Source organism: Tamandua tetradactyla, chromosome 23 (genome assembly GCF_023851605.1).
Source record: "Tamandua tetradactyla isolate mTamTet1 chromosome 23, mTamTet1.pri, whole genome shotgun sequence".
Classification (NCBI taxonomy): Eukaryota; Metazoa; Chordata; class Mammalia; order Pilosa; family Myrmecophagidae; genus Tamandua; species Tamandua tetradactyla.
In genome coordinates, this window is record NC_135349.1 from 6,256,464 (window position 1) to 6,280,228 (window position 23,765).

At 37.2% G+C, this 23,765-nt stretch overlaps 1 protein-coding gene and 1 pseudogene across 2 annotated transcripts in view; both read left to right on the top strand.

The window, feature by feature from the left end:
* Window positions 1–23,765, top strand: part of LMTK2 (lemur tyrosine kinase 2) — a 136,979-nt gene that overhangs the window by 39,255 nt on the left and 73,959 nt on the right. For both annotated transcript variants that reach the window (XM_077140598.1, XM_077140599.1), the window contains exons 2-3: window positions 16,546–16,670; window positions 19,786–19,930. In XM_077140598.1, the coding sequence (XP_076996713.1) occupies window positions 16,546–16,670; window positions 19,786–19,930 (270 nt within the window). The remainder of the gene's footprint in view (window positions 1–16,545; window positions 16,671–19,785; window positions 19,931–23,765) is intronic.
* Window positions 7,259–10,139, top strand: LOC143667776 (myotubularin pseudogene; annotated as a pseudogene).

The following is a 23,765-nucleotide window of genomic DNA, read 5'->3' on the forward strand; positions in this document are numbered from 1 at the left end:
GTAGTTTTGCTGTGGATTTTTTGGGGTTTTCGACATATATAGTATCATATCAGCAAACAGTGAGAGTTTTCCTTCTTCCTTTCCAATTTTGATGCCTTGTATTTCTTTTTCTTGTCTAATTGCTCCGGCTAGAACTTCCAACACAATGTTGAATAACAGTGGTGATAGTGGACGTCCTTGTCTTGTTCCTGATCTTAGTGGGAAAGTTTTCAATTTTTCCTCATTGTGGATGTTGTTTGCTGTGGGGTTTTCACATATTCCCTTTATCATGTTGAGGAAGTTCCCTTCTATTCCTATCCTTTGAAGTGTTTTCAGCAAGAAAGTCTGTTGAATTTTGTCAAATGCCTTTTCTGCATCAATCGAGATGATCATGTGGTTTTTCTGCTGTGATTTGTTGATATGATGTATTACATTAATCAAATTTCTTATGCTGAACCATCGTTGCATACTTGGGAAGAATCCTATTTGGTCATGGTGTATAATTCTTTTACTATGCTGCTGAATTCGATTTGCAAGAATTTTGTTGAGGATTTTTGCATCTATATTTATAAGAGAGATTGTTCTGTAGTTTTCTTTTTTTGTAATATCTTTGTCTGGCTTCAGTATGATGGTGATGTTGGCTTTGTAGAATGAGTTAGGTAGTTTTCCGTCCTCTTGAATTTTTTTGAACAGTTTGAGCAGGATTGGTACTAATTCTTTCTTGAATATTTGGTGGAATTCACATGTGAAGACATCTGGTCCTGGACTTTTTTGGGGGGGGACATATATTTATTAATAAAGCATTTAATGCAGTTGCTTAGTGAAAATTAAGAGATCTTTCTTCTAAAACATCATGTCTTTATCTATGGACATTGAAACTTTTTACTGAATCCAAAAAGTGGATTCATAGATAACTCATTAGTTGTGCATTTAAATTCTGTTCAGGATTCTAGCTGGTTTTACAGTGGTTAGATTAATAGCCAGGTAGTGCTCCTGATTTCTTGTAATTCTTTACTGAGACATTGCATTCTCTAGATAACCCTTTATAAAATAGATAATTTGTGCCTATGTCCGTGAGCTTCCCAGGTTTTCTGCTTGTAAATCACGTGGTGGCTGTGTATTAAAATGCTTTCAAACTGTAAAATGGAAGCTCAGGGATTGCACTAAAGAGCTGCCAATTAATCAGTGTCTCAGGGAAGCACTTGAAGCACCCCAAATTTCCATTGTCTGTCTGTAATTGATAAAGTTACCTATGTGAATCAGTCCTGGATTCTTGTTTACGTTTTTCTTTACTAGGTAATTGATAGGTCATTGGTTTGATTTATGCGTTTCTGAATGCTGTAGACTTAGAACGATAAAGGGAAACTGTCTGTCTTTATAGTTTCCTAACAGTTGAATTCAGGAACCTTCCAGAGGCCCAGTTTCTAGCTTGACCACTGAATGAAGCATGGGGATTTTAGTTGTGGTTTCTTATGTCTCTAAGATTTACTTCCTCTCTGTGGTTTATGCAAACCCATGTTGCCTTTCAGCCTGTTCTAGGTTAGTTTGATTTCTTCTTTTTATAGGGGGTTTTCTTTCATTGGTATATAAACAACTTTAGAGCACAGTGCTTTGGACTGATCAAAAGAAAAATAGAATAAATAATATAGTTTCTTGAAGTGGTAACTGTAAAAATTTCTTTTTCGGGCTACCTAGTAAATGTCTTAGGTATACTAATTTGTATAATCCTTTTAGTAGTACTGCTAAGCGTAGACGTTAAATAGACCTGGCATACATTGAGGAAATCTGAGTAAAGGAGATCAAGATACCTGCTTCAGTGTGGTACAGAAAAGTATGCTATAAAGGTGGGGCAAAACAGGGCATAATTATTGTTATCACGCATATAACTGTGCATGCTTATGTCATAACTCCCAGAAGGCAGTGTCATAAATCAAATTTCTGAACTAAACTTCCGGCAGTCCTGATCAAATTTTATAATCAGTGCATAGTGTATGATGAAGAAAAGTATGGGTGCAAAGAATGGAATAAGTAATTTAATATCTGTTTTGTGGAGTTTAATATCTGTTTTGGGGGAGAGCTCCAGGAGTTTGAATTGTCTTAATTACTAGGTAGACTTCAGCCCAAAGTGCTTAGATTAGACTGTTTTTCAGTGTCAAAAGTTAACCATGTTGAGGCAGAACAGTATGGTCTAAAGGAAAAGAGAGAGGGCTAGTGGTCAGAACACTTGCATTTGAATCCTGGCTCTGCCACCTAGCAGTCTGTGTTCTCGAGCACATCTTCCTTTATCTGTGCAGTGGGGCTGGTAATACATCCTCAGAGGTCCTGTTAAGATCAAATGAAATAATACGGTACTTTATCAAATCTCAGATGCGATTGGTTATGAGGCAATCCCTTATTTTTGTTCCACTTAGATAGAAGAAATGCTGCCAATCAAAGTAACATGGTTTCAAGTCTAAGATGCAGATGTTCAGAAAGAAAGATAGACGATAAAAACTGAGATGGTATAATCTAGGAATGCCTAGAGTGTATAATGATAGTGACTAAATGTACAAATTTTAAAAATGTTTTTGCATGAGTGAGAACAAAGGAATGTCATTACTGTAGGGTGTTGAAAATAGATGGTAATATTTAAAAATTTTAACTTATGTGTGAGACTGAAGCAAAAAATGTTTACTTAGTACAAAATTTGTATTTTGGCTAGTGCAGTTCCTAATATAATTTATGTAGACAGCTTAATTGAACCCTATAAGTACATGAAAACTTGAGTAGGGCATAAGATTTTGTATGTTTGTCCAGAGTGATGCCCTGATAAATCCCAAAGTGATTTGAACAGTGAATAAAAAAGTATTTGCAAAGTCCCCTTCACGGAATGGTGAGAAAGGGAGAAAATTCAACTTCCCCAAGTTGAATTCTTGATATTCTCACAAGCACTGCAGACAACCAAAGCTATAGCCTGAGTCCCCAGTCTTAGGGATTGTTCATAGGAAACTTAACCCCACAAAGGATAGGTCAAGTCTACTTAAAATTAGGCCTAAGGGTCACCCCCAGGAGAACCTCTTTTGTTGCTCAATGTGGCCTCTCTCTCCAACCAACACAACAAGCAAACTCACCACCCTCCCCCTATCTACGTGGGACATGACTCCCAGGGGTGTGGACCTTCCTGGCAACGTGGGACAGAAATCCTAGAATGAGCTGAGACCCAGACTCAAGGGATTGAGAAAACTTTCTCAACCAAAAGGGTGAAGAGCGCAGTGAGACAAAATAAAGTGTCAATGGCTGAGAGATTCCAAACACAGTCAAGAGGTTATCCTGGAGGTTGTTCTTATGCATTAAATAGATAATCACCTTGTTAGTCAATACATAATGGAGAGGCTGGAGGGAACTGCCTGAAAGTGTAGAGCTGTGTTCCAGTAGCCGTGTTTCTTTTTTTTTTTTTCCAATAAAACGACAGTATTTTATTTAATGTTGTTTTATTTTTTTCCTAACTGCAAAATAGCAATTTCTTATCAGGAAACGTAGCCGTGTTTCTTGAAGATGATTGTATAATGATACAGCTTTCACAGCGTGACTGTGTGATTGTGAAAACCTTGTGTCTGATGCTCCTTTTATCTACCTTATCAACAGACAAGTAAAACATATGGAATAAAAATAAATAATGGGGGAGCAAATGTTAAAATAGATTTAGATTGAAATGCTATTGATCAGTGAAAGGGAGGGGTAAGGGATATGGTATGTATGAATTTTTTTTCTGTTTTCTTTTTATTTCTTTTTCTGAATAGATGCAAACATTCTAAGAAGTGATCATGATGATGAATATGCAACTATGTTATGATATTGTGAATTATTGATTATATATGTAGAACGAAATGATCAAAAGTTAAGAATGTTTGCATTTGTTATATTTTAAAAAAATAAAAAAATTTATAAAGGAAAGAATGAAAAAAAAGATGCAGGATGTTAAAATGTGGCAGGAAAGTGCATCTTAAAATCAATAAAATGCAGTGTATTTGAAAGCACTTTGCTGTATAACCCCCAGGAGACATATTAATCTTTATTATATGTGTCTGGGGAGGGAAACAACAGTTAAGAGTAAATACCAACAAGAAGCATGGGCCAAGCTGGCTAAGAAAATAGCTAGCTGCAAGGGAGAAGAGAAGAGTGATCCTTCTTGGTCTTCCTTCATAGAAAATTGGCCCTCAGTGGCTCACCTAATAGCTTCTCAGTTTAGTTTTCCAGATGCTCCCAAGTGTTTCTGCAGTTAGGGAATTTTTTTCTCTCAGTGAAAGTCGATGTTCCTCCAGGTTGGCCTTTGAGTAAATCACTGAGTTACTTCTGTGTTAAATGTGTAGATACTCTTCCGTCTTAGTCTTTATTGTTTTAGAACTAGCAGATTCCGGACAACTCTTGATTACCTGTCATTTTCTTTTTCATCAGAGTTGTGTATTCATTACCTTGATCATTTCTGAAAACATTTGCATCACTCCAAAAAGAAAGAAGAAAAAACTCATACATACCATACACCTTACCCCTCTCTCTCACTCTCACTGACCACTAATGTTTCCATCTACACAATTTAATTTACCTTTTGTCCCTCCTATTATCTATCTATCTATCTGTTTATTTATTTATTTATTATCCATACTCTGGATATAAGGAACATCAGACACAAGGTTTTCACAATAATATAGTCACATTATAAACGTTGTATCTTCATACAATTGTCTTCAAGAATCTAGAACACAGTTGAACTACTGGACTACTGGAACACAGTTCAACAGTTTCAGGTACCTCCCTCTAGCCACGTTAATATATCACAAACTAAAAAGGAATATCTATATAATGTGTAAGAACAGCCTCCAGGATAACCTCTCAAAATCTCTCAGCCACTGACACTTTATTTTGTCTCATTTCTCTCCTCCCCCTTTTGGTCAAGAAGGCTTTCCCCAGTCTCTTGATGTTGGGTCCTGGCTTATCGTCCCACGTTGCCAGGGAGAGTTACACCCTGGGGAGTCATGTCCTATGTAGGAGAGAGGGCAGTGAGTTCACCTGCTGAGCTGGTTTAGAGAAAGAGGCCACATCTGAGCAACAGAAGAAGTTCTCTGGGGATGACTCTTAGGCCTCATCATAAGTAGGCTTAGCCTGTCCTTTGCAGGAATAAGTTTCATAGGGATGAACCCCAAAATCGAGCGCACAGCCTATTGGTTTGGTTGCCTCCACTGCTTGCGAGAATATCAGAAATTCTCCAAATAGGGAAGTTGAATATTTCTTCCTTTCTTCCCATTCCCCCAAGGGGACTTTGCAAATACTTCTTTATTCACTGCCCACATCACTCTGGGGTTTATCGAGGCATCACACTAACCTGAACAAACCAACAAAATCTCATGCCCTGTTTAAGATTCCGTGTACCAATAAGCAAATTTGTCTGGAAGGGCAGGGTGCCCCGAATTGCTAAAAACATCTTGAGGAAAAAAAAACGAAGCTGGAGGTCTCGCACTGCCTGACTTTAAGGCATATTATGAAGCCACAGTGGTCAAAACAGCATGGTATTGGCATAAAGATAGATATATCGACCAATGGAATCGAATAGAGTGCTCAGATATAGACCCTCTCATCTATGGACATTTGATCTTTGATAAGGCAGTCAAGCCAACTCACCTGGGACAGAACAGTCTCTTCAATAAATGGTGCCTAGAGAACTGGATATCCATATGCAAAAGAATGAATGAGGACCCATATCTCACACCCTATACAAAAGTTAACTCAAAATGGATTAAAGATCTAAACATTAGGTCTAAGACCATAAAACAGTTAGAGGAAAATGTTGGGAGATATCTTATGAAACTTACAATTGGAGGCGGTTTTATGGGCCTTAAACCTAAAGCAAGAGCACTGAAGAAGGAAATAAATAAATGGGAGCTCCTCAAAATTAAACACTTTTGTGCATCAAAGAACTTCATCAAGAAAGTAAAAAGACAGCCTACACAATGGGAGACAATATTTGGAAATGACATATCAGATAAAGGTCTAGTATCCAGAATTTATAAAGAGATTGTTCAACTCAACAACAAAAAGACAGCCAACCCAATTACAAAATGGGAAAAAGACTTGAACAGACACCTCTCAGAAGAGGAAATATAAATGGCCAAAAGGCACATGAAGAGATGCTCAATGTCCCTGGCCATTAGAGAAATGCAAATCAAAACCACAATGAGATATCATCTCACACCCACCAGAATGGCCATTATCAACAAAACAGAAAATGACAAGTGCTGGAGAGGATGCGGAGAAAGAGGCACACTTATCCACTGTCGGTGGGAATGTCAAATGGAGCAACCACTGTGGAAGGCAGTTTGGCGGTTCCTCAAAAAACTGAATATAGAATTGCCATACGACCCAGCAATACCATTGCTGGGAATCTACTCAGAGGACTTAAGGGCAAAGACACAAACGGACATTTGCACACCAATGTTTATAGCAGCGTTATTTACAATTGCAAAGAGATGGAAACAGCCAAAATGTCCATCAACAGACAAGTGGCTAAACAAACTGTGGTATATACATACGATGGAATATTATGCAGCTTTAAGACAGAATAAACTTATGAAGCATGTAATAACATGGATGGACCTAGAGAACATTATGCTGAGTGAGTCTAGCCAAAAACTAAAAGACAAATACTGTATGGTCCCACTGATGTGAACCGACATTAGTGAATAAACTTGGAATATGTCGTTGGTAACAGAGTCTAGCAGGAGTTAGAAACAGGGTAAGATAATGGGTAATTGGAGCTGAAGGGATACAGACTGTGCAGCAGGACTAGATACAAAAACTCTAAAATGGACAACACAATAATACCTAATTGTAAAGTAATCATGTTAAAACACTGAATGAGGCTGCATCTGAGCTATAGGTTTTTTTTGTTGTTGTTGTTTTTCTGTTTTTTGTTTGTTTTTGTCTGTCTGGTTGTTTTGTTTTTTTTTTACTATTATTATTACTTTTATTTTTTTTCTCTATATTAACATTCTATATCTTTTTCTGTTGAGTTGCTAGTTCTTCTAAACCGATGCAAATGTACTAAGAAACGATGGTCATGCATCTATGTGATGATGTTAAGAATTACTGATTGCATATGTAGAATGGAATGATTTCTAAATGTTGGGTTAATTTCTTTTTTTTCTTTTTTCCGTTAATTAATAAAAAAAATAATAAAAAAAAAGATTCCGTGTACCTATGGTGTTCAGCTAAACTGACCATACAAGTTAAATTAGGAAACGCCTAATTTGCCTTTTTAAATGAAGAAAGGTTTAATGTGGATGGATGGACAGTTTATAATCCAGTTGACGAATACAGAAGGCAGGGCTTGCCCAATCACCACTGGAGAATAACCTTCATTAATAAGTGCTACGAACTGTGTGACACTTACCCTGCTCTTTTGGTAGTTCCATATCGTGCCTCAGATGATGATCTCAGGAGAGTGGCAACTTTTAGATCCCGAAATCGCATTCCGGTGCTGTCATGGATTCATCCAGAAAACAGGACGGTCATTGTGCGTTGCAGTCAGCCTCTAGTTGGTATGAGCGGTAAATGAAATAAAGATGATGAGAAATACCTCGACGTTATTAGGGAAACTAATAGACAAATTTCTAAACTCACAATCTATGATGCAAGGCCAATGTAAATGCAGTGGCCAACAAGGCAACTGGAGGAGGATATGAAAGTGATGATGTATATCATAATGCTGAACTTTTCTTCTTGGACATTCATAATATTCATGTTATGCGGGAATCTTTAAAAAAAAGTAAAAGACATTGTTTATCCTAATGTGGAAGAATCTCACTGGTTGTCCAGTTTGGAGTCTACTCATTGGTTAGAACATATCAAGCTTGTTTTGACAGGAGCTATTCAAGTTGCAGACAGAGTGTCTTCTGGGAAGAGCCCAGTGGTGGTGCACTGCAGCGATGGATGGGACAGGACTGCCCAGCTCACGTCCTTGGCTATGCTGATGTTGGACAGCTTCTATAGGAGCCTGGAAGGCTTTGAAATATTGGTACAAAAAGAATGGGTCAGTTTTGGACATAAATTTGCATCTAGAATAGGTCATGGATATAAAAATCATGCTGATGCTGACCGATCTACTATTTTCCTCCAGTTCATTGATTGTGTGTGGCAGATGTCAAAGCAGTTCCCTACAGCTTTTGAGTTCAATGAACAATTTCTGATGACGATTTTAGATCATCTGTACACTTGTCGTTTTGGTACTTTCTTGTACAACTGTGAATCTGCTCGAGAACGACAGAAAGTTACAGAAAGAACTGTTTCTTTATGGTCACTGATAAACAGTAATAAAGAAAAATACAAAAATCCCTTCTATACTTAAAAAAAAAAATTAGGAAATGCACCACCCAAAGTATAAATTTTACATTCTCCCTTTAGTCTCACATAGAAGTTGAAGTTTTAAAACATGGACAATATCATCCTTTACCCAGTCTTCTTGATATATCTTAGTCCTCTTCAGATCAGCTTCATTCATGAAGCTGATGTCTGATCACTTTTTCAATTCCCTATATAGGGTACTGCTGACTTTCATAGCTTCAGAGTGCTAATTCTGAGTTTCAGATGTCACAAATACACCTGAAGTTTCTGGGAAAGTCCACATTATATACTAACAGCCCAGTGTCTCAGAATTTAGAATTAACAGTTACATACATCTCCTGAATGTATGTGACACTTCTGTAAGAACAAACTATTAATTTTAACGCACCAAACTTAAGGATGGCTTTTGCCAAAGTCTGAGCTGTGCTTATAACAATGCTTCTTTCACAAATATACCTTTTATTTTTGAAAGGACTTTAATTCTGTTTGCAGTTAATTTTAGACTTCTCTGGCTTCATGAAAGTCATTTTATTCTCGAATATTTGGCCCACATATGATTTTGGGTTAGTTTTTCTTCTCTTATTGGACTATATGTTCACTTAAGAAACAATGGTGGCCACAGTGATATGCTACTTCACACTTAATAGGATGATTATTCTTAAATAATTTAACAGAAAAGCAGATGTTGGCAAGGATGCGGAGAAATTGGAACATTGCTGGTAGGAATGAAAAATGGTAGAGCCACTATGGAGAAGTTTTATTTCCCCTCAAAAAGTTAAATATAGAATCCTCATATGACCTGGCAGTTCTACTCTTAGGTAGATACCCAAAGGAATTGAAAACAGGACCTCGAACACATACCTATGCACCAGCATACATAGCAGCATTATTTGTGATAGCCAAAAGGTGGAAAGAAATCACGTGGCCATTAACAGATGAAAGGATAAAGAAAATATGGTATATACATAGAATAGAATATTAGCCATAAAAATGAATGTAGTTCTAATACATGCTACAACATAGATGAACCTTGAAAACATTGTGCTGGAGTGAAATACGTAAGGCACATAAGGACATTTATCATTATTACACTCATATGAGCAAATTTTAGAAACAGAAGGAGATTAGAAGTTACCGGAGGCTAGGGAAAGTGAGGAACGAGAGTTTTTATTTAATGGGTGCAGGATTTCTCTTTGGAGTGATGAAAATTTTGATAATGGATAGTGGTGATGGAAACACTATACTATATATGAGTATAATTAATGTCACTGAATTATATATATTAAAGTGGTTTGAAATGGGAGGAATAAAAACAGTTTTGGCATAGTAAATTATTCCCCTGCCTTCCCTTTGGTGCATTTGAACAATAATTAGCTGTGGGTTAAGATCTTAAGTAAAAGTTTATTTCTTAGTAAAACACTAGTAGCTGAGACTTACCTGTTTGCCCTAATAAAGAAAAGGGTCCGGGACTTCCGGAGAAGATGGCAGCTTAGTAAGACGCGCGGGTCTTAGTTCCTCCTCCAGAAAAGCAACTAAAGAAACAGAAACAATACGAAACAGCTCCCGGAGTCACGACAGAGACCAAAAAGACAGCGTACCCCATTCTGGAACAGCTGAACGGGCAGGGAGAATCTGCTGCGGTGAGATACCCGAGGGGCGCGCATTTTCCTGGCCGGGGCGGCTGGCGACTGGGGTCCCCTCCACGCACGTGGCTCCCCGGTCTGACTGGGAACATTGGATAGCGGGGCCCTCCCGTCACGCTTGGCGTTTCGGGCCAGCTGGGCAATTAGGACCGGCACTCTCCCAAGCCGCGGTGGCCAGCGACCCCCGCCTCCACGCGCGGTTTCCCCGGCCGACTGTCGTGCAGACAGACGAGCGCCACGAGCGCCACCTACTGGGCAGGAAAAGAAAAACAGAGCCCAGAGATTTCACAGAAAAACCTTTCAACCAGCTGGGTCCCACACCCAGGGAAATCTGATCAAATGCCCAGACACCAGCAGAAAATAATGGACGACGCTCGGAAAATTGAAGATATGGCCCAGTCAAAGGAACAAACCAATAGTTCAAATGAGATACAGGAGCTGAGACAACTAATGCTGAATATACGAACAGAAATGGAAAAACTCTTCAAAAACCAAATCAATAAATTGAGGGAGGACATGAAGAAGACATGGGCTGAACAAAAAGAAGAAATAGAAAATCTGAAAAAACAAATCACAGAACTTATGGGAGTGAAGGACAAAGAAGAAAAAACGGAAAAAACAATGGATACCTACAATGGTAGATCTAAAGAGACAGAAGCTACAATTAGTGAACTGGAGGATGGAACATCTGAATTCCAAAAAGAAACAGAAACTATCCGGAAAAGAATGGAAAAACTTGAGCAGGGGATCAGGGAATTGAATGACAATATGAAGCGCACAAATATACGTGTTGTGGGTGTCCCAGAAGGAGAAGAGAAGGGAAAAGGAGGAGAAAAACTAATGGAAGAAATTATCACTGAAAATTTCCCAACTCTTATGAAAGACCTAAATTTGCAGATCCAAGAAGTGCAGCGCACCCCAAAGAGAATAGACCCAAATAGGCGTTCTCCAAGACACTTACTAGTTAGAATGTCAGAGGTCAAAGAGAAAGAGAGGATCTTGAAAGCAGCAAGAGAAAAACAATCTGTCACATACAAGGGAAACCCAATAAGACTGTGTGTAGATTTCTCAGCAGAAACCATGGAAGCTAGAAGACAGTGGGATGATATATTTAAATTACTAAAAGAGAAAAACTGCCAACCAAGACTCCTATATCCAGCAAAATTGTCCTTCAAAAATGAAGGAGAAATTAAAACATTTATAGACAAAAAGTCACTGAGAGAATTTATGACCAAGAGACCAGCTCTGCAAGAAATACTAAAGGGAGCACTAGAGTCAGATACGAAAAGACAGAAGAGAGAGGTATGGAGTAAAGTGTAGAAAGAAGGAAAATCAGATATGATATATATAATACAAAAGCCAAAATGGTAGAGGAAAATATTATCCAAACAGTAATAATACTAAAAGTTAATGGACTGAATTTCCCAATCAAAAGACATAGAATGGCAGAATGGATTACGACCCAGCAATACCACTGCTAGGTATCTACTCAAAGGACTTAAGGGCAAAGACACAGACGGACATTTGCACACCAGTGTTTATAGCAACATTATCTACAATTGCAAAGAGATGGAAACAGCCAAAATGTTCATCAACAGACGAGTGGCTAAACAAACTGTGGCGTATACCTACGATGGAATATTATGCAGCTTTAAGACAGACTAAACTTATGAAGCATGTAATAACATGGATGGACCTAGAGAACATTATGCTGAGTGAGTCTAGCCCAAAACTAAAGGACAAATACTGTAAGGTCCCACTGATGTGAACCGACATTCGAGAATCTGCTTGGAATATATCATTGGTAACAGAGACCAGCAGGAGTTAGAAACAGGGTAAGATAATGGGCAATTGGAGCTGAAGGGATACAGACTGTGCAACAGGACTAGATACAAAAACTCAAAAATGGACAGCACAATAATATCTAAGTGTAATGTAACTAGGTTGGAACACTGAATGAAGCTGCACCTGAAATATGGTTTTTTGTTTGTTTGTTTGTATCTTTTGTTTTTGTTTTTTTCTTTTTCCTTTATATATATATATATATATTATTAGTATAATTATTTTAATTCTCTTCTCTATATTAACATTCTATATCTTTTTCTGCTGTTTTGCTAGTTCTTTTCCTAAATCGATGCAAATGTACTAAGAAATGATGATCATACATCTATGTGATGATACTAAGAATTACTGAGTGCATGTGTAGAATGGAATGATTTCTAAATGTTGTGTTAATTTCTTTTCTTTTTTTTGATTAATAAAAAAAATTAAAAAAAAAAAAAGTTAGCTGTACCCCATACAGCAACCATTTAAAGAGTTGAAAAGAAAAAAAAAAAAAAAGAAAAGGGTCCGAATTGCCCTAATTGAGTAAGATGTTTTTCTGGATAGCTAAATCCTTGTTGAAAATAAGATATACATTTCTTTATGCTCTAGACAGACTTTGGCAATCTTTTTCTGTAAAGAGTGTGATAATAAAATATTTTAGAGTTTGTGCCCCACCCCACACGCTGTTACATATTTGTCTTTGCTTTTATTAGAAAGAATTTTTATTTTAAAACAGCCCTTTAAAAATCATTCTTAGCTGCCGTGTACTTCCCCCATTTAAAAACAGGCTATAGGCTATAGTTTTCAGACTCCTGTTCGAGTGGGAAACCTCTGGGTCATGAGCAGGACACATTGGAGAAATGCCGATTCTGGAGCTGGAGTAGAGAAGTACAAGAGGAGTTCTGGAGCTTCCTGTTACTCCAGAAAGTAAAGAAACATTGGAGAAAAAGAAGATGGGGAATGTCACAACCCAGTAGTCACCTTGAAAGATCTCCTAGTGACCAAGGCTGAACAATATGAGCCGCAAAATAACAATAATGTTGGATTATGTGTTAGGGTTCTCTAGAGAAACAGAACCAACAGGAGAGATCTGTAAATATGAGATTTATAAAGGTGTCTTATGCAACCATGGGAAGGAAAAGTCCAAAATCCATAGGGCAGGCTGTGAAGCTTATGGCTCCAATGCAGGGTCTGGACAAACTCCACAGGAGAGGCTTGCTGGCCGAAGAAACAGCGGAAAAAGTTTCTCTTCAACTGATTGGCTTATCTTGATGGTGGGACACCTACCTTAGTTGATTGCAGACGTGATTAACCACAGATGCAGTCAGTTGACTGATGATTTAATACACTGGCCTTCCCATTTATCAACCAGCCACAGAATATCCTTGCAGTAAAGGTCAGGCCAGTGTTTGCCTGCTGTGACCAACTGGGCATAATGACTTAGCCAAGTTGACAACAGAACCTAACCATCACAGATTATAATGCAAAGAATAAAATGAATATCCCTGAGAACATACTGATTAAATGACTGAATAAACAAATAAGTTAGGGAGGAGAGAGAATTATTCCTAAGAGAAGAATTCCAAATAGAAAATAAACGTAGAAGAAAAGAGAGTAATAGAAAATCAGCATTGGAACATCAGAGTAATAACTGCTTTAGGCAATTTAGTTAGCAAAACTTTAAGGAGAAACAGTGTATTTGTGATCCTCAAAGTGTCTTCTCCCAAATTCATTAATTACTATAATGGTTTTAACATCTGTCTTCAAATTTGTTGGTACTCCTTACTCCAGGAAGTAAGAGCTTCAGTCTCTTCTTCTCTGTGAATGTACTGGACATTCACATGCCATATAGTCTTCCGAAGTGTGTCATCAGTGGTTCACAATGTCATCATAAAATTGTGCATTCATCACCACAGTCAATTTTTTGAACATTTTCATTACTGCAGAAAAAAAAAAGAATAAAGATAAAAAGGAACACCCAGAACATCCCATACCCTCCCCCCCCCCCCCCCCGTTATTTCTTTTTGGTCCTTATTTTCTTACTCATCTGTCCATACACTGGATAAAGGAAGTGCCAGTCTCAAGGTTTTTACAATCACATGGTATGACTTGCTTTTTGTGGGGGATAGTGTGCATGGGTACATGGTCCAGTAATCAAATCCGGATTTCCCATATGTAATGTGAGCATTCTACATGATTTGCTCACTTTTGAAGAATAGAGTGTATACAGGGAGAACTCTTTGCATCGAAGACATCTAGGAGGAGCCACCTGGTCCAGGTGATCAAGGTTCACATTCCCGGTCCTCAGTCACATTGGCATTGTGTGCCCTGGTATGATGCAAGAAGGGCGGGTCTCCTCTTCCGGTATTCTCCCAAGATATCTGTGGCACCTGTCCAATCATGAGGAAATATCAGGAAACCCAAACTGAGGGACATTCTACAAAATAACTGTTAAGAAGCACTAGGAAAGACTGAGAAACAGTCACATATTGGAGGTTACCAAGGTGATGTGATGCTGAAGTGCAATGTTGGTAGCCTGGATTGAATCCTGGTACAGAAAAAGGAAAAACTGGTGCAATTATAATAAAGTCTGGAGTTAACATATTATGCCAATGCTGTTGTCTTAGTTTTGATAAATTTATCTTGGGAATGTAAGATGTTAGCATTGGTGAAAGTGGGGTAAAAGGTATGCTGTACTTTTTCTGTAAATCTAAGGTTATTTCAAAATAAAAAGTTAAAAACAAAAATTTTCTTATTGTGGATTAATTATCAACTTTATCTTGAGCATTTACAAGCATTAGTTGTCTAAACTGTTGATCCCATTTTTTTCCAGGAGAAAATAATTATTTTAGTCATTAATTAAAGTCAGTTTTTGAATGAAAGTGTTTTTTGTTGTTTTCTTTTTAATAGCTTTATTGAGATTGTACAGTATACAATTCACCTATCTGGATTGTACAATTCACTGAGTTTTAGTTTATTAACAGAATTTTGTAACATCACTACAATCTGTTAGAATATTTTCATCTAGCCTGAAAGAAACCCCAGCCATTAGCCATCACTCTCCAATTCCTCCATTCTCCCCTAGACACTTTCTTCTCTATTAAGTTGCCTTTTTTTCAATTGTGAAAAATAACATATATACAAAAAGCAATAAATTTACAACAAAAAGACAGCCAATCCAGTTACAAAATGGGAAAAAGACTTGAACAGACACCTCTCAGAAGAGGAAATACAAATGGCCAAAAGGCACATGAGGAGGTGCTCAATGTCCCTGGCCATTAGAGAAATGCAAATCAAAACCACAATGAGATATCATCTCACACCCACCAGAATGGCCATTATCAACAAAACAGAAAATGACAAGTGCTGGAGAGGATGTGGAGAAAGAGGCACACTTATGCACTGTTGGTGGGAATGTCAAATGGTGCAACCACTGTGGAAGGCAGTTTGGCGGTTCCTCAAAAAGCTGAATATAGAATTGCCATACGACCCAGCAATACCAGTGCTAGGTATCTACTCAGAGGACTTAAGGGCAAAGACACAAACGGACATTTGCACACCAATGTTTATAGCAGCATTATTTACAATTGCAAAGAGATGGAAACAGCCAAAATGTCCATCAACAGACGAGTGGCTAAACAAACTGTGGTATATACATACAATGGAATATTATGCAGCTTTAAGACAGAATAAACTTATGAAGCATGTAATAACATGGATGGACCTAAAGAACATTATGCTGAGTGAGACTACCCAAAAACTAAAGGACAAATACTGTATGGTCCCACTGATGTGAACCGACATTAGAGAATAAACTTGGAATATGTCATTGGTAACAGAGACCATCAGGAGATAGAAATAGGGTAAGATAATGGGTAATTGGAGCTGAAGGGATACAGACTGTGCAACAAGACTGGATACAAAAACTCAGAAATGGACAGCACAATACTACCTAATTGTAATGTAATTATGCTAAAACACTGAAGCTGCATCTGAGGTATAGTTTTTTTTTTCTTCTTTTTTTCTTTTTTCTTTATTTTATTTTATTTTTATTTTTTTCTCTCTATTATCGTTTTATTTTTTTTTCCTGTTGTCTTTCTATTTCTTTTTCTAAATCGATGCAAATGTACTAAGAAACGATGAATATACATCTATGTGATACTAAGAATTACTGATTGTATATGTAGACTGGAATGATTTCTAAATGTTGTGTTAAGTTTTTTAATTAATAATTAAAAAAAAGCAATAGATTTCAGAGCACACCGCACATAGTTGGTTGTAGAACAGATTTCTGAGTTTGTATGGGTTACAATTCCACAATTTTAGGTTTTTCCTTCTAACTTCTCCAAGATGCTGGAGACTAAAGAAGTACCAATTTAATGATTCAGCAGTCATTTTCGTTTGTAAGTCCTATCTTTTCTAAATTCACCTTCTCATTTGATCTTTCTCTCAATCTTTAGGAGTATTTAGGTTCTGCCCATTCTAACTTTTTTCATATTGGAAAGGGCTGTTGATAATAGAGAATGGGGAATGAAACTATTTGATGTTCTGGAGAGGCTGGCCCTTATGGGTTTCAGGACTTAATTTGGCCTAGGAACCCATCTAGATGTTGTAGGTTTCTGGAAAGTAATCCCAGTGCATGGAACCTTTGCAAAGTCTCAGATAAAGTCCTAGGGGTTCTTTAGGGAATGAACATGTTTTTAATGTTTTTTATCTCTCTTTCTAGGGGAGGCACCTGCTGTAGAAGTTCCCTTATCTTTTGTGATCCTGTCTGTGTGCAGTTTAATGCTATTAATAGTGTTAATTGCAAACTGTGTATCCTGCTGTAAGGACCCAGAAATTGACTTTAAGGTGAGCACAGATGGTGGAAACATTTAAAATTGTTATCTGATGCGTTTATCCATAGAATGGTATGTATATCACAGTAGCTTAGGAGCAGGATTGGCAGACTTTTCCTATAAGGGCCAAAGACTAAATATTTTCAGCTACAATAAATAGCAAATATTGTTTGCCATGCAGTCTCTTTTGCAGCTACTCAGCTCTCAGCTCTGCTACTGTAGCTCTGCAGCAGCTGTAGACAATATGTAAACAAATGGCTGTGTGCCAGGGAAGCTTTATTTACAAAAATAGGCAGGCTGAATTTGGCCCATAGACTATAGTTTGCCAGCCCCTGCTTTAGAGAGTCATTGACAGTAATCGCTTGCCTGTGGTGAATTTCATTTTTTGCGAAATGAGGAATAAAGCATGATGATTAAACTCATTTGCTGAATGGCCTGTAAGGAAGAAAAGCTACTTTTGATTTTTTCTTCCCTTGCAAACTTTTATAGGGCTAGTGAATTTTTAGCCATGAAGAATTTTGAGGTAAGAGGTCCCCAGTGTGTTTTGGGTGTGAGGAAGAGCATCTTTTAGTTTCCCTGGAAACCCTGAGTTCCCTAACTGCAAGAAGAAGGCTGGCTGATTGTAAAATCTTGGCTCTTGGGAGGGGCAGCATGGAAGCGAAGGCATGGTGCCAGCAGCAGGTGGTGGGGATCTGCCAGTCAGCCAGCTGGGAAATCCTGCTCTAGAACCTGCTAAGTGCCTGCATAACATGTATTAGGGCTCAATAAATAAATACTTGTTTAAAAAGAATACATTAAAAAAAGATAAACAGATTTTGAAAACGAATGCATGCATGCAGAGAAAATGGTCCTTAATGTAGAATCCTGCGACTGTATTAGGGATATTCCAGGAGTCCTGAGGGCCACTGGTTCAAATTGGGGGGAAAAGAAATTCTGTACACGGTAGTTTCTCAGTATGTAAAGTTTTCTTCTAGCTAAAATCTGCTTTTTACTGGACATGTGAACCTTATTTCTAGAACTCATACCTGTTTCATTGCATGTTTCTGTTTATCATGAGTCTGGTGGTAACAATGAGGAGATAAAGAGGTGCTGTCCTTTTTTCTCCACACTGGCATTAAACACACGAAAGGCTGAGAACAGAGGAATGGTGTAGGAAAAGACAAGACTCACAAAGGTTATTTTCTTTAGGAGATTTTGCCCCATATGTGCAGGTCTTTCTTTATTCACGATATCAGCCCTTAAGCCCTAGGATCACTGTGGTCCCTTCTTTGGGAACTTTACAGCAGAGGTTTTTACTTGCAGCAAGAGAATCTTCATCTCTTGACTGTCAGTCTTGCTGAGGGTCTGTGCAACAGAAACTTGACCATTTGGGGATAAAGAGAACCTCACGGCTGATCACTGTTGCTGACATTTAAGTCCAGTCTCCATTGTCTCATATATCATGATACCACATTTTTACCTTAGATTGTTCTAATCTTATTGAATCTCAGTATTGAATTTCAGAGTTTACTATAATGCACAATCGAGGTGGGACTCAGGAATCTGTATTTTTATCACACATCCCCAGGTGATTCTGATACCCAGTTCCCACATGGAATAGATGATCCTCTCCAGCCCTAAAAGCTGTGTGCTTGAATAAGAGGATTATCATCTATAATTCGTTGGTTTCCTTTAAATTTAGAACCCTGCAGTTTTGGAGCTGAATGGTCTCTTGGAATTCGTTGTATAGTTCAGGAAGCTTTAGTCTGGTACAGTGAGTGACTTGCCCAAGTTCATTCAGAGAACCACTGGCATAGCCTTGAAAATAACCCACTCTCTTCTCACAGCCCAATTTTTTATGATATTTTACCACCTCTCCGAATCTTAGAATCATCTGTTGCCTAATATATCATACTACTGCCAGGTTTTTATTGACATTATTTCTTAGGTAGGAGTGGTAGACAAAGTCTTTTCTTTTAATGAGAGGGCCTTTAGGAATCCCAAAGGGAAAATTGGATAAATCTCTTCTTTTCAGAGGTGCCCTTGCAGATTGAAGTCATTACAGTACCTCATTTGTCCTCTTTGCCTGCCCCCCCATGCAAATTGCAATAATGTCCTTTAAAGCATAAATGCATGTGAGAACTTAAATGTTATTTCAGACAACTCTACTTGTTTAACTCTTAGTTTCTTCCTTGTATGGGGGTGTAGAGCAGTTGATAGGAAAAAAAGAATGAAAAGAAGATGCTTTTGATGTTTCTAGAGGAATGGAAAACTGCTGGCTCACTGATTGGTTCTCAGCTCTATTGCGGTGCCCGGCAGATATTCATCATCTGAACCAATGAACAACCTTGGTACACATCTGTATCTTGCCATTGTTTAGGCAAGAAAATACTTTTAACGTGGACATCAGGGTACACCCAACTCACTAGAATGATAGGAGGAGCCAGAAGAGCTTTCATCTGAACAGAGTCACTTAAGCGGTGTCCATGGCCTTATTGGTGCTTTCTCATTTTTAAAGTTGGCATCTTTAGAAAACTAGAAGTTTTCTAAAACTAGCATTTTCCTCTTAAATGCTATCCAGTTTTATACTGACCTTCCTGGCTCAGATCCTGATGATTTTCCTACTCAGTTTAGAAATTTTTCGATTGTTACTTTTTCCAGAGAAATTAGACTCAGTTAAAAGTACTTTTTCTGGATCTTTTAACTTTCTTTATTTTGATAGAAATCAGACTGCAACTAGAAGTGCATATACAATAAAAATAAAATGTTTTGATTCAGTATGGAAAGAGATTTGCCAAAGTGAATAGTAATAAAAGGAACAGTTTAAACCATGGTAATTTATAAGCAAACCTTTGTACCTAGAAGAGTGTTTATATATTTTTAAGTATATAGTCATACTGAAAAATTTTGCAATTCAAGCTATCATTTTAAAAAGTTATATAAAACATATATAATTGTTTTCAAATCTAATTTATTATCTTTGGGGTTAGGGAACACAATTGCAAATAGTTTTTTACTTGAAGACATATAAATTGAGAAAAAAGTTAACATAGCATATTCTAAATCAGTATATGAATGTTTATATCTTAAATGTTAGCAAATATTTGTTACCAAACTAACTTAGATATATCACTTGTATTTTATTTTAGGAATTTGAAGATAATTTTGATGATGAAATAGATTTCACACCACCAGCAGAAGACACTCCCTCTGTTCAGTCCCCTGCAGAAGTTTTTACACTTTCAGTACCTAATATTTCACTACCAGCTCCTTCACAATTTCACCCTTCTGTAGGTAAGACCTGACCATCTTAAGGTCATGATCATGGACTGTTTCTTAGAAAGGAGGATGGGAGCCTTGCTACTAATCATAAATTACGGGACTGCCCATCTCGATCTCCTTTGCTTGTTTACTTCTCTTCCTTAGCTCCGCACCCAAGCTGAATTCTAATGATCAGGCCTGTTTCATTCCTGTAAAGATGGAGTCTTTTCCTTTCTGGATTTTGGGTCTGGTATAAGAATAAATCTGGTCTCCTTGGTTCATCTGAATTGAATACTTGAACAGAGCTCGTGGGCTCTATTTTGGTAGACTAGATACTAGTCCAGACACTGCTTGTCTTGCTGAGTTGGGCACTGCCTTCTTCCATTGGGATAGCCTTTGTTTTGGGAAATGGCTTTTTCTGACTTGTTAATCAAGTTGACTTTTCATAAGCTTCCTGAGATACAGGTTTAATCAGGTATTTCTGGTTTCTCATTAGAAAATAGAATATGACTGGTAGTTCAAGAATTGAGGATTTCTAAGATTGCTCAAAGAAGGCTGTGTAAGTGCCAAGTCTGCCTTTTATGATACTCCATGCTCAATGGTGTATGTTCAGAACAGTGTAATGCAATAGTTGGTTATGCTGCTATAGGCATGCATGACTAAACGTGAGATAAAACGTGATATAACTGGTATGTTGCTTTACAAGTATTTTTCAAGTAAGGCATATTCAATAGTTTAGGTTTTTTTGCAACATTAAAAACAATGACATGTATTTAGCCTTTGATTTCTAAAATCAATATCCTTACTTCAACCAAAATAGTAAAGTTTAAAAGAACTCTAACATAGCCTTTGGATAATTTAAGTATACATATCTCTAACTTACATGCTTTATCTTTATTTTACTTGGGAACTTCCTTTCCTTTATACTTAAGACCTCTAGTCTGTCACCCATGAATTGATTTGAAGTAATAGAAACCAAACTCAGATTACCCTAAGTAGGAATAGAAGTTTTCTGAAACATGGAAGCAGATCACAGGAAGAATAGGGATTAGGTTACCTCAGAGATAGCTACAGCCAGGGACTTGAACACCATCAGCACTTGACGCTCATTCCTCATTTTCCCTTCTTATTGCATGTCAGCACATTCTCAGACTGGTTGCTTTTCTCAGTAGAGAGCATGGCACCTGCCAACTCAAGGTCCACAGCCTTTTCGTTCTACAACTAGAGAGGAAAGGAGCTTTTCTCTCCTCAGAACAGAAAGAAAAATCTTGGTGATAGCTGCTGGTTGGTTAATGCTGAGCTAATGTGATTTGGATTGTAGGCAGGAAGGTGACACATAGATGGACAGCATCTCTTCAAGATGTATTAGGGATGGGTAGATCACAGGCAGACATGTCATTGAGAGAAAGTAAATTGACCTTAATTAATATATATATAACTCTCTGTTTTTCTGAAGCCCTCTATTCTAAAATCCGACTTAAGAAGAAATAAATCATTTTAAATTTCTCTGTATAGAATATTCACAGAATATTTTGTTCATATTTCCAAACATGACACCAAATCTAGAAACAGTAAAGAAAATAATTGGCGAATTTGACTTATCAAATGAGACATTCTGCATGTTAGAAACATGGAAAAAGACACCATAAACAAATTTGACAAAGTAGCAAAAATATTTGTAAGTTACAAAGAATATTTAAAATGTTTATATTTTAAAGTGTAAATGAATTTGTCCAAGAGTAGCACTCCAATAGAAAATTTAAGTTGAGGATATAAAGGAAGAAATTTGTGGAAGGAAATTCAAATAGCCAGTAAACATAAAGACTTAATTGTCTTTATGTTTAAAAAACATTAATTGAAGACTTGCAAATTTGAAGTAATTTTTTTTTTTTAAAGTTTGGGCTGCTTTTATAAATAGCATTTGGCTAAAGGAAGGAAACATTTATCATAGGCAATTAATGAAAACCTGTTCCTCTCACTGCTGTCCAAAACAAGAGGAACAAACAGATGCTTAAGGATTGGCCATAGCCTCATGAATGTGTGGTATTTGTTTTTAGAGCCCTTTATAAACACCGGGGATGGGGATACAGATGTAGCAATGTTGTCAAAGGCATGGACCTTGGAATTGGAAAGATTCCCACTTCTTCCCTGCTGTGGGATTGCAAGCAAGTTACTTCACCTTTTTGAGCCTCAGTTTCCCTAACTGTAAAATGAAGGAATTAAAACTGCCTCACTGGATAGGTGTGATTAAATGAGAGTAATTATATAAAGTGCTTAATACCGTACCTCAAAGATGAAGTGTACTCAAGAAGTGGTCAATAATTATTGCTTGGGACTTTGGTATTACAGGCATATCCTGTGGCATTCCAGAGAGAAAATCAAATTGCGATGGTTTAGACAAGGCTGACCCTTGGTCAACAGGAAGTAAAGAATTATATATCTCTGGGCATTGAATTAGTAGATCAGTGGCTTTCCTTCAGACATTTAGGTCCTACAAGTTTGAAGTAAGTTTTTAACAGATAAATGAAGATGAAAATAAATGACATTGGGTAGTGATTGTGAAGCATGCAGGCCCTCTCACAGTCCCTCCAGTTAGTGAGCTTTAAATTGATGATGACATTCTTTCAGGAGGGTAGGGTGACAGTGTATATTAAAATGTAAAATGTGTTCCAGAAATTCCACTTATTTATTTATTATTTTTTATTGTGAAAAATAACATATATACAAAAAAAGGCAATAAATTTCAAAGCACACAATAAGTAGTTGTAGAATAGATTTCAGAGTTTGGTATGGGTTACAGTTCCATAATTTTAGATTTTTCCTTCTAGCTGCTTCAAGACACTGGAGACTAAAAGAAATATCAATACAATGATTTAACAGTCATGTTCATTTGTTAAATCCTATCTTCTCTCTTAAAACTCCACCTTCTCCATTGATCTTTCTCCCAGTCTTTAACTTTTTTATGTTGGAAGGAACTGTCAGTATCATGGGATAGGGGGATGAAACTAGTTGATGTTCTGGAACGTCCACATCTGAGCACAAAAGAGTTCCTCTGAAAGTAACTTTTAGGCATAACTATAGATAGGCTTTAGCTTTTCCACTGCATAAATAAGCTTCATAAGAGCAAGTCTTAAGATCAGGACTTGGCCTTTTGACCTGGGAGAGCAATCCCACTTTTAGTAATTTATCTTTAGGAACTAATTGGGTAAGTGTACAAATACATATGTACAAAGGAATGTATTGCAGCTTTATTTGACAGTGTAAAGTGGAAACCAATTAAATGTCTGTCTGTCAATGTATAAATTGTTTAATTGTGGTAAATCCATATGAAAAATTTTATGTAATCCTATAAAAAAGATAAAGGTGATCTATATTAGACTATGGAAGACTTTTGTGATGTATTAAAATAAAAAAGGTATGCCACATAGTTGCAAGCAAGTGTAGAAGGAGCTTTGCAGGTTTTTTTAAAATGTATTTTAATTTTTGGATAGATTTATATTCCCATGGTTCAAAAATCAAAGCATAGAAATGTTTATATAGTGAAAATTCTTCCTTTAATCCTTGAAGCAGACCTCAATTCTCACCCTCGACTTTCTCTAGGTTACCACTTTTCTTGGTTTCTTACCCATCTTTCCAGAGTTTTTTGATGTAGATATCTTTGTCCCCAACCTTTACCCCTGTTTTTTTAAACTCCTAGGTAGCATGGTGAATATTCTTCTGCCTCTTGCTTTTTCCATTTACTGGTACCTGAGAGATTTTTCCATATCAATCAAAAGAACTTATTTAGTCTTGCTTACAGCTCATACTATTTAAAGTGAATGAACTTAGCAGAACTTATGTAAACAGTTTCCCATTGATGGAAATTTCT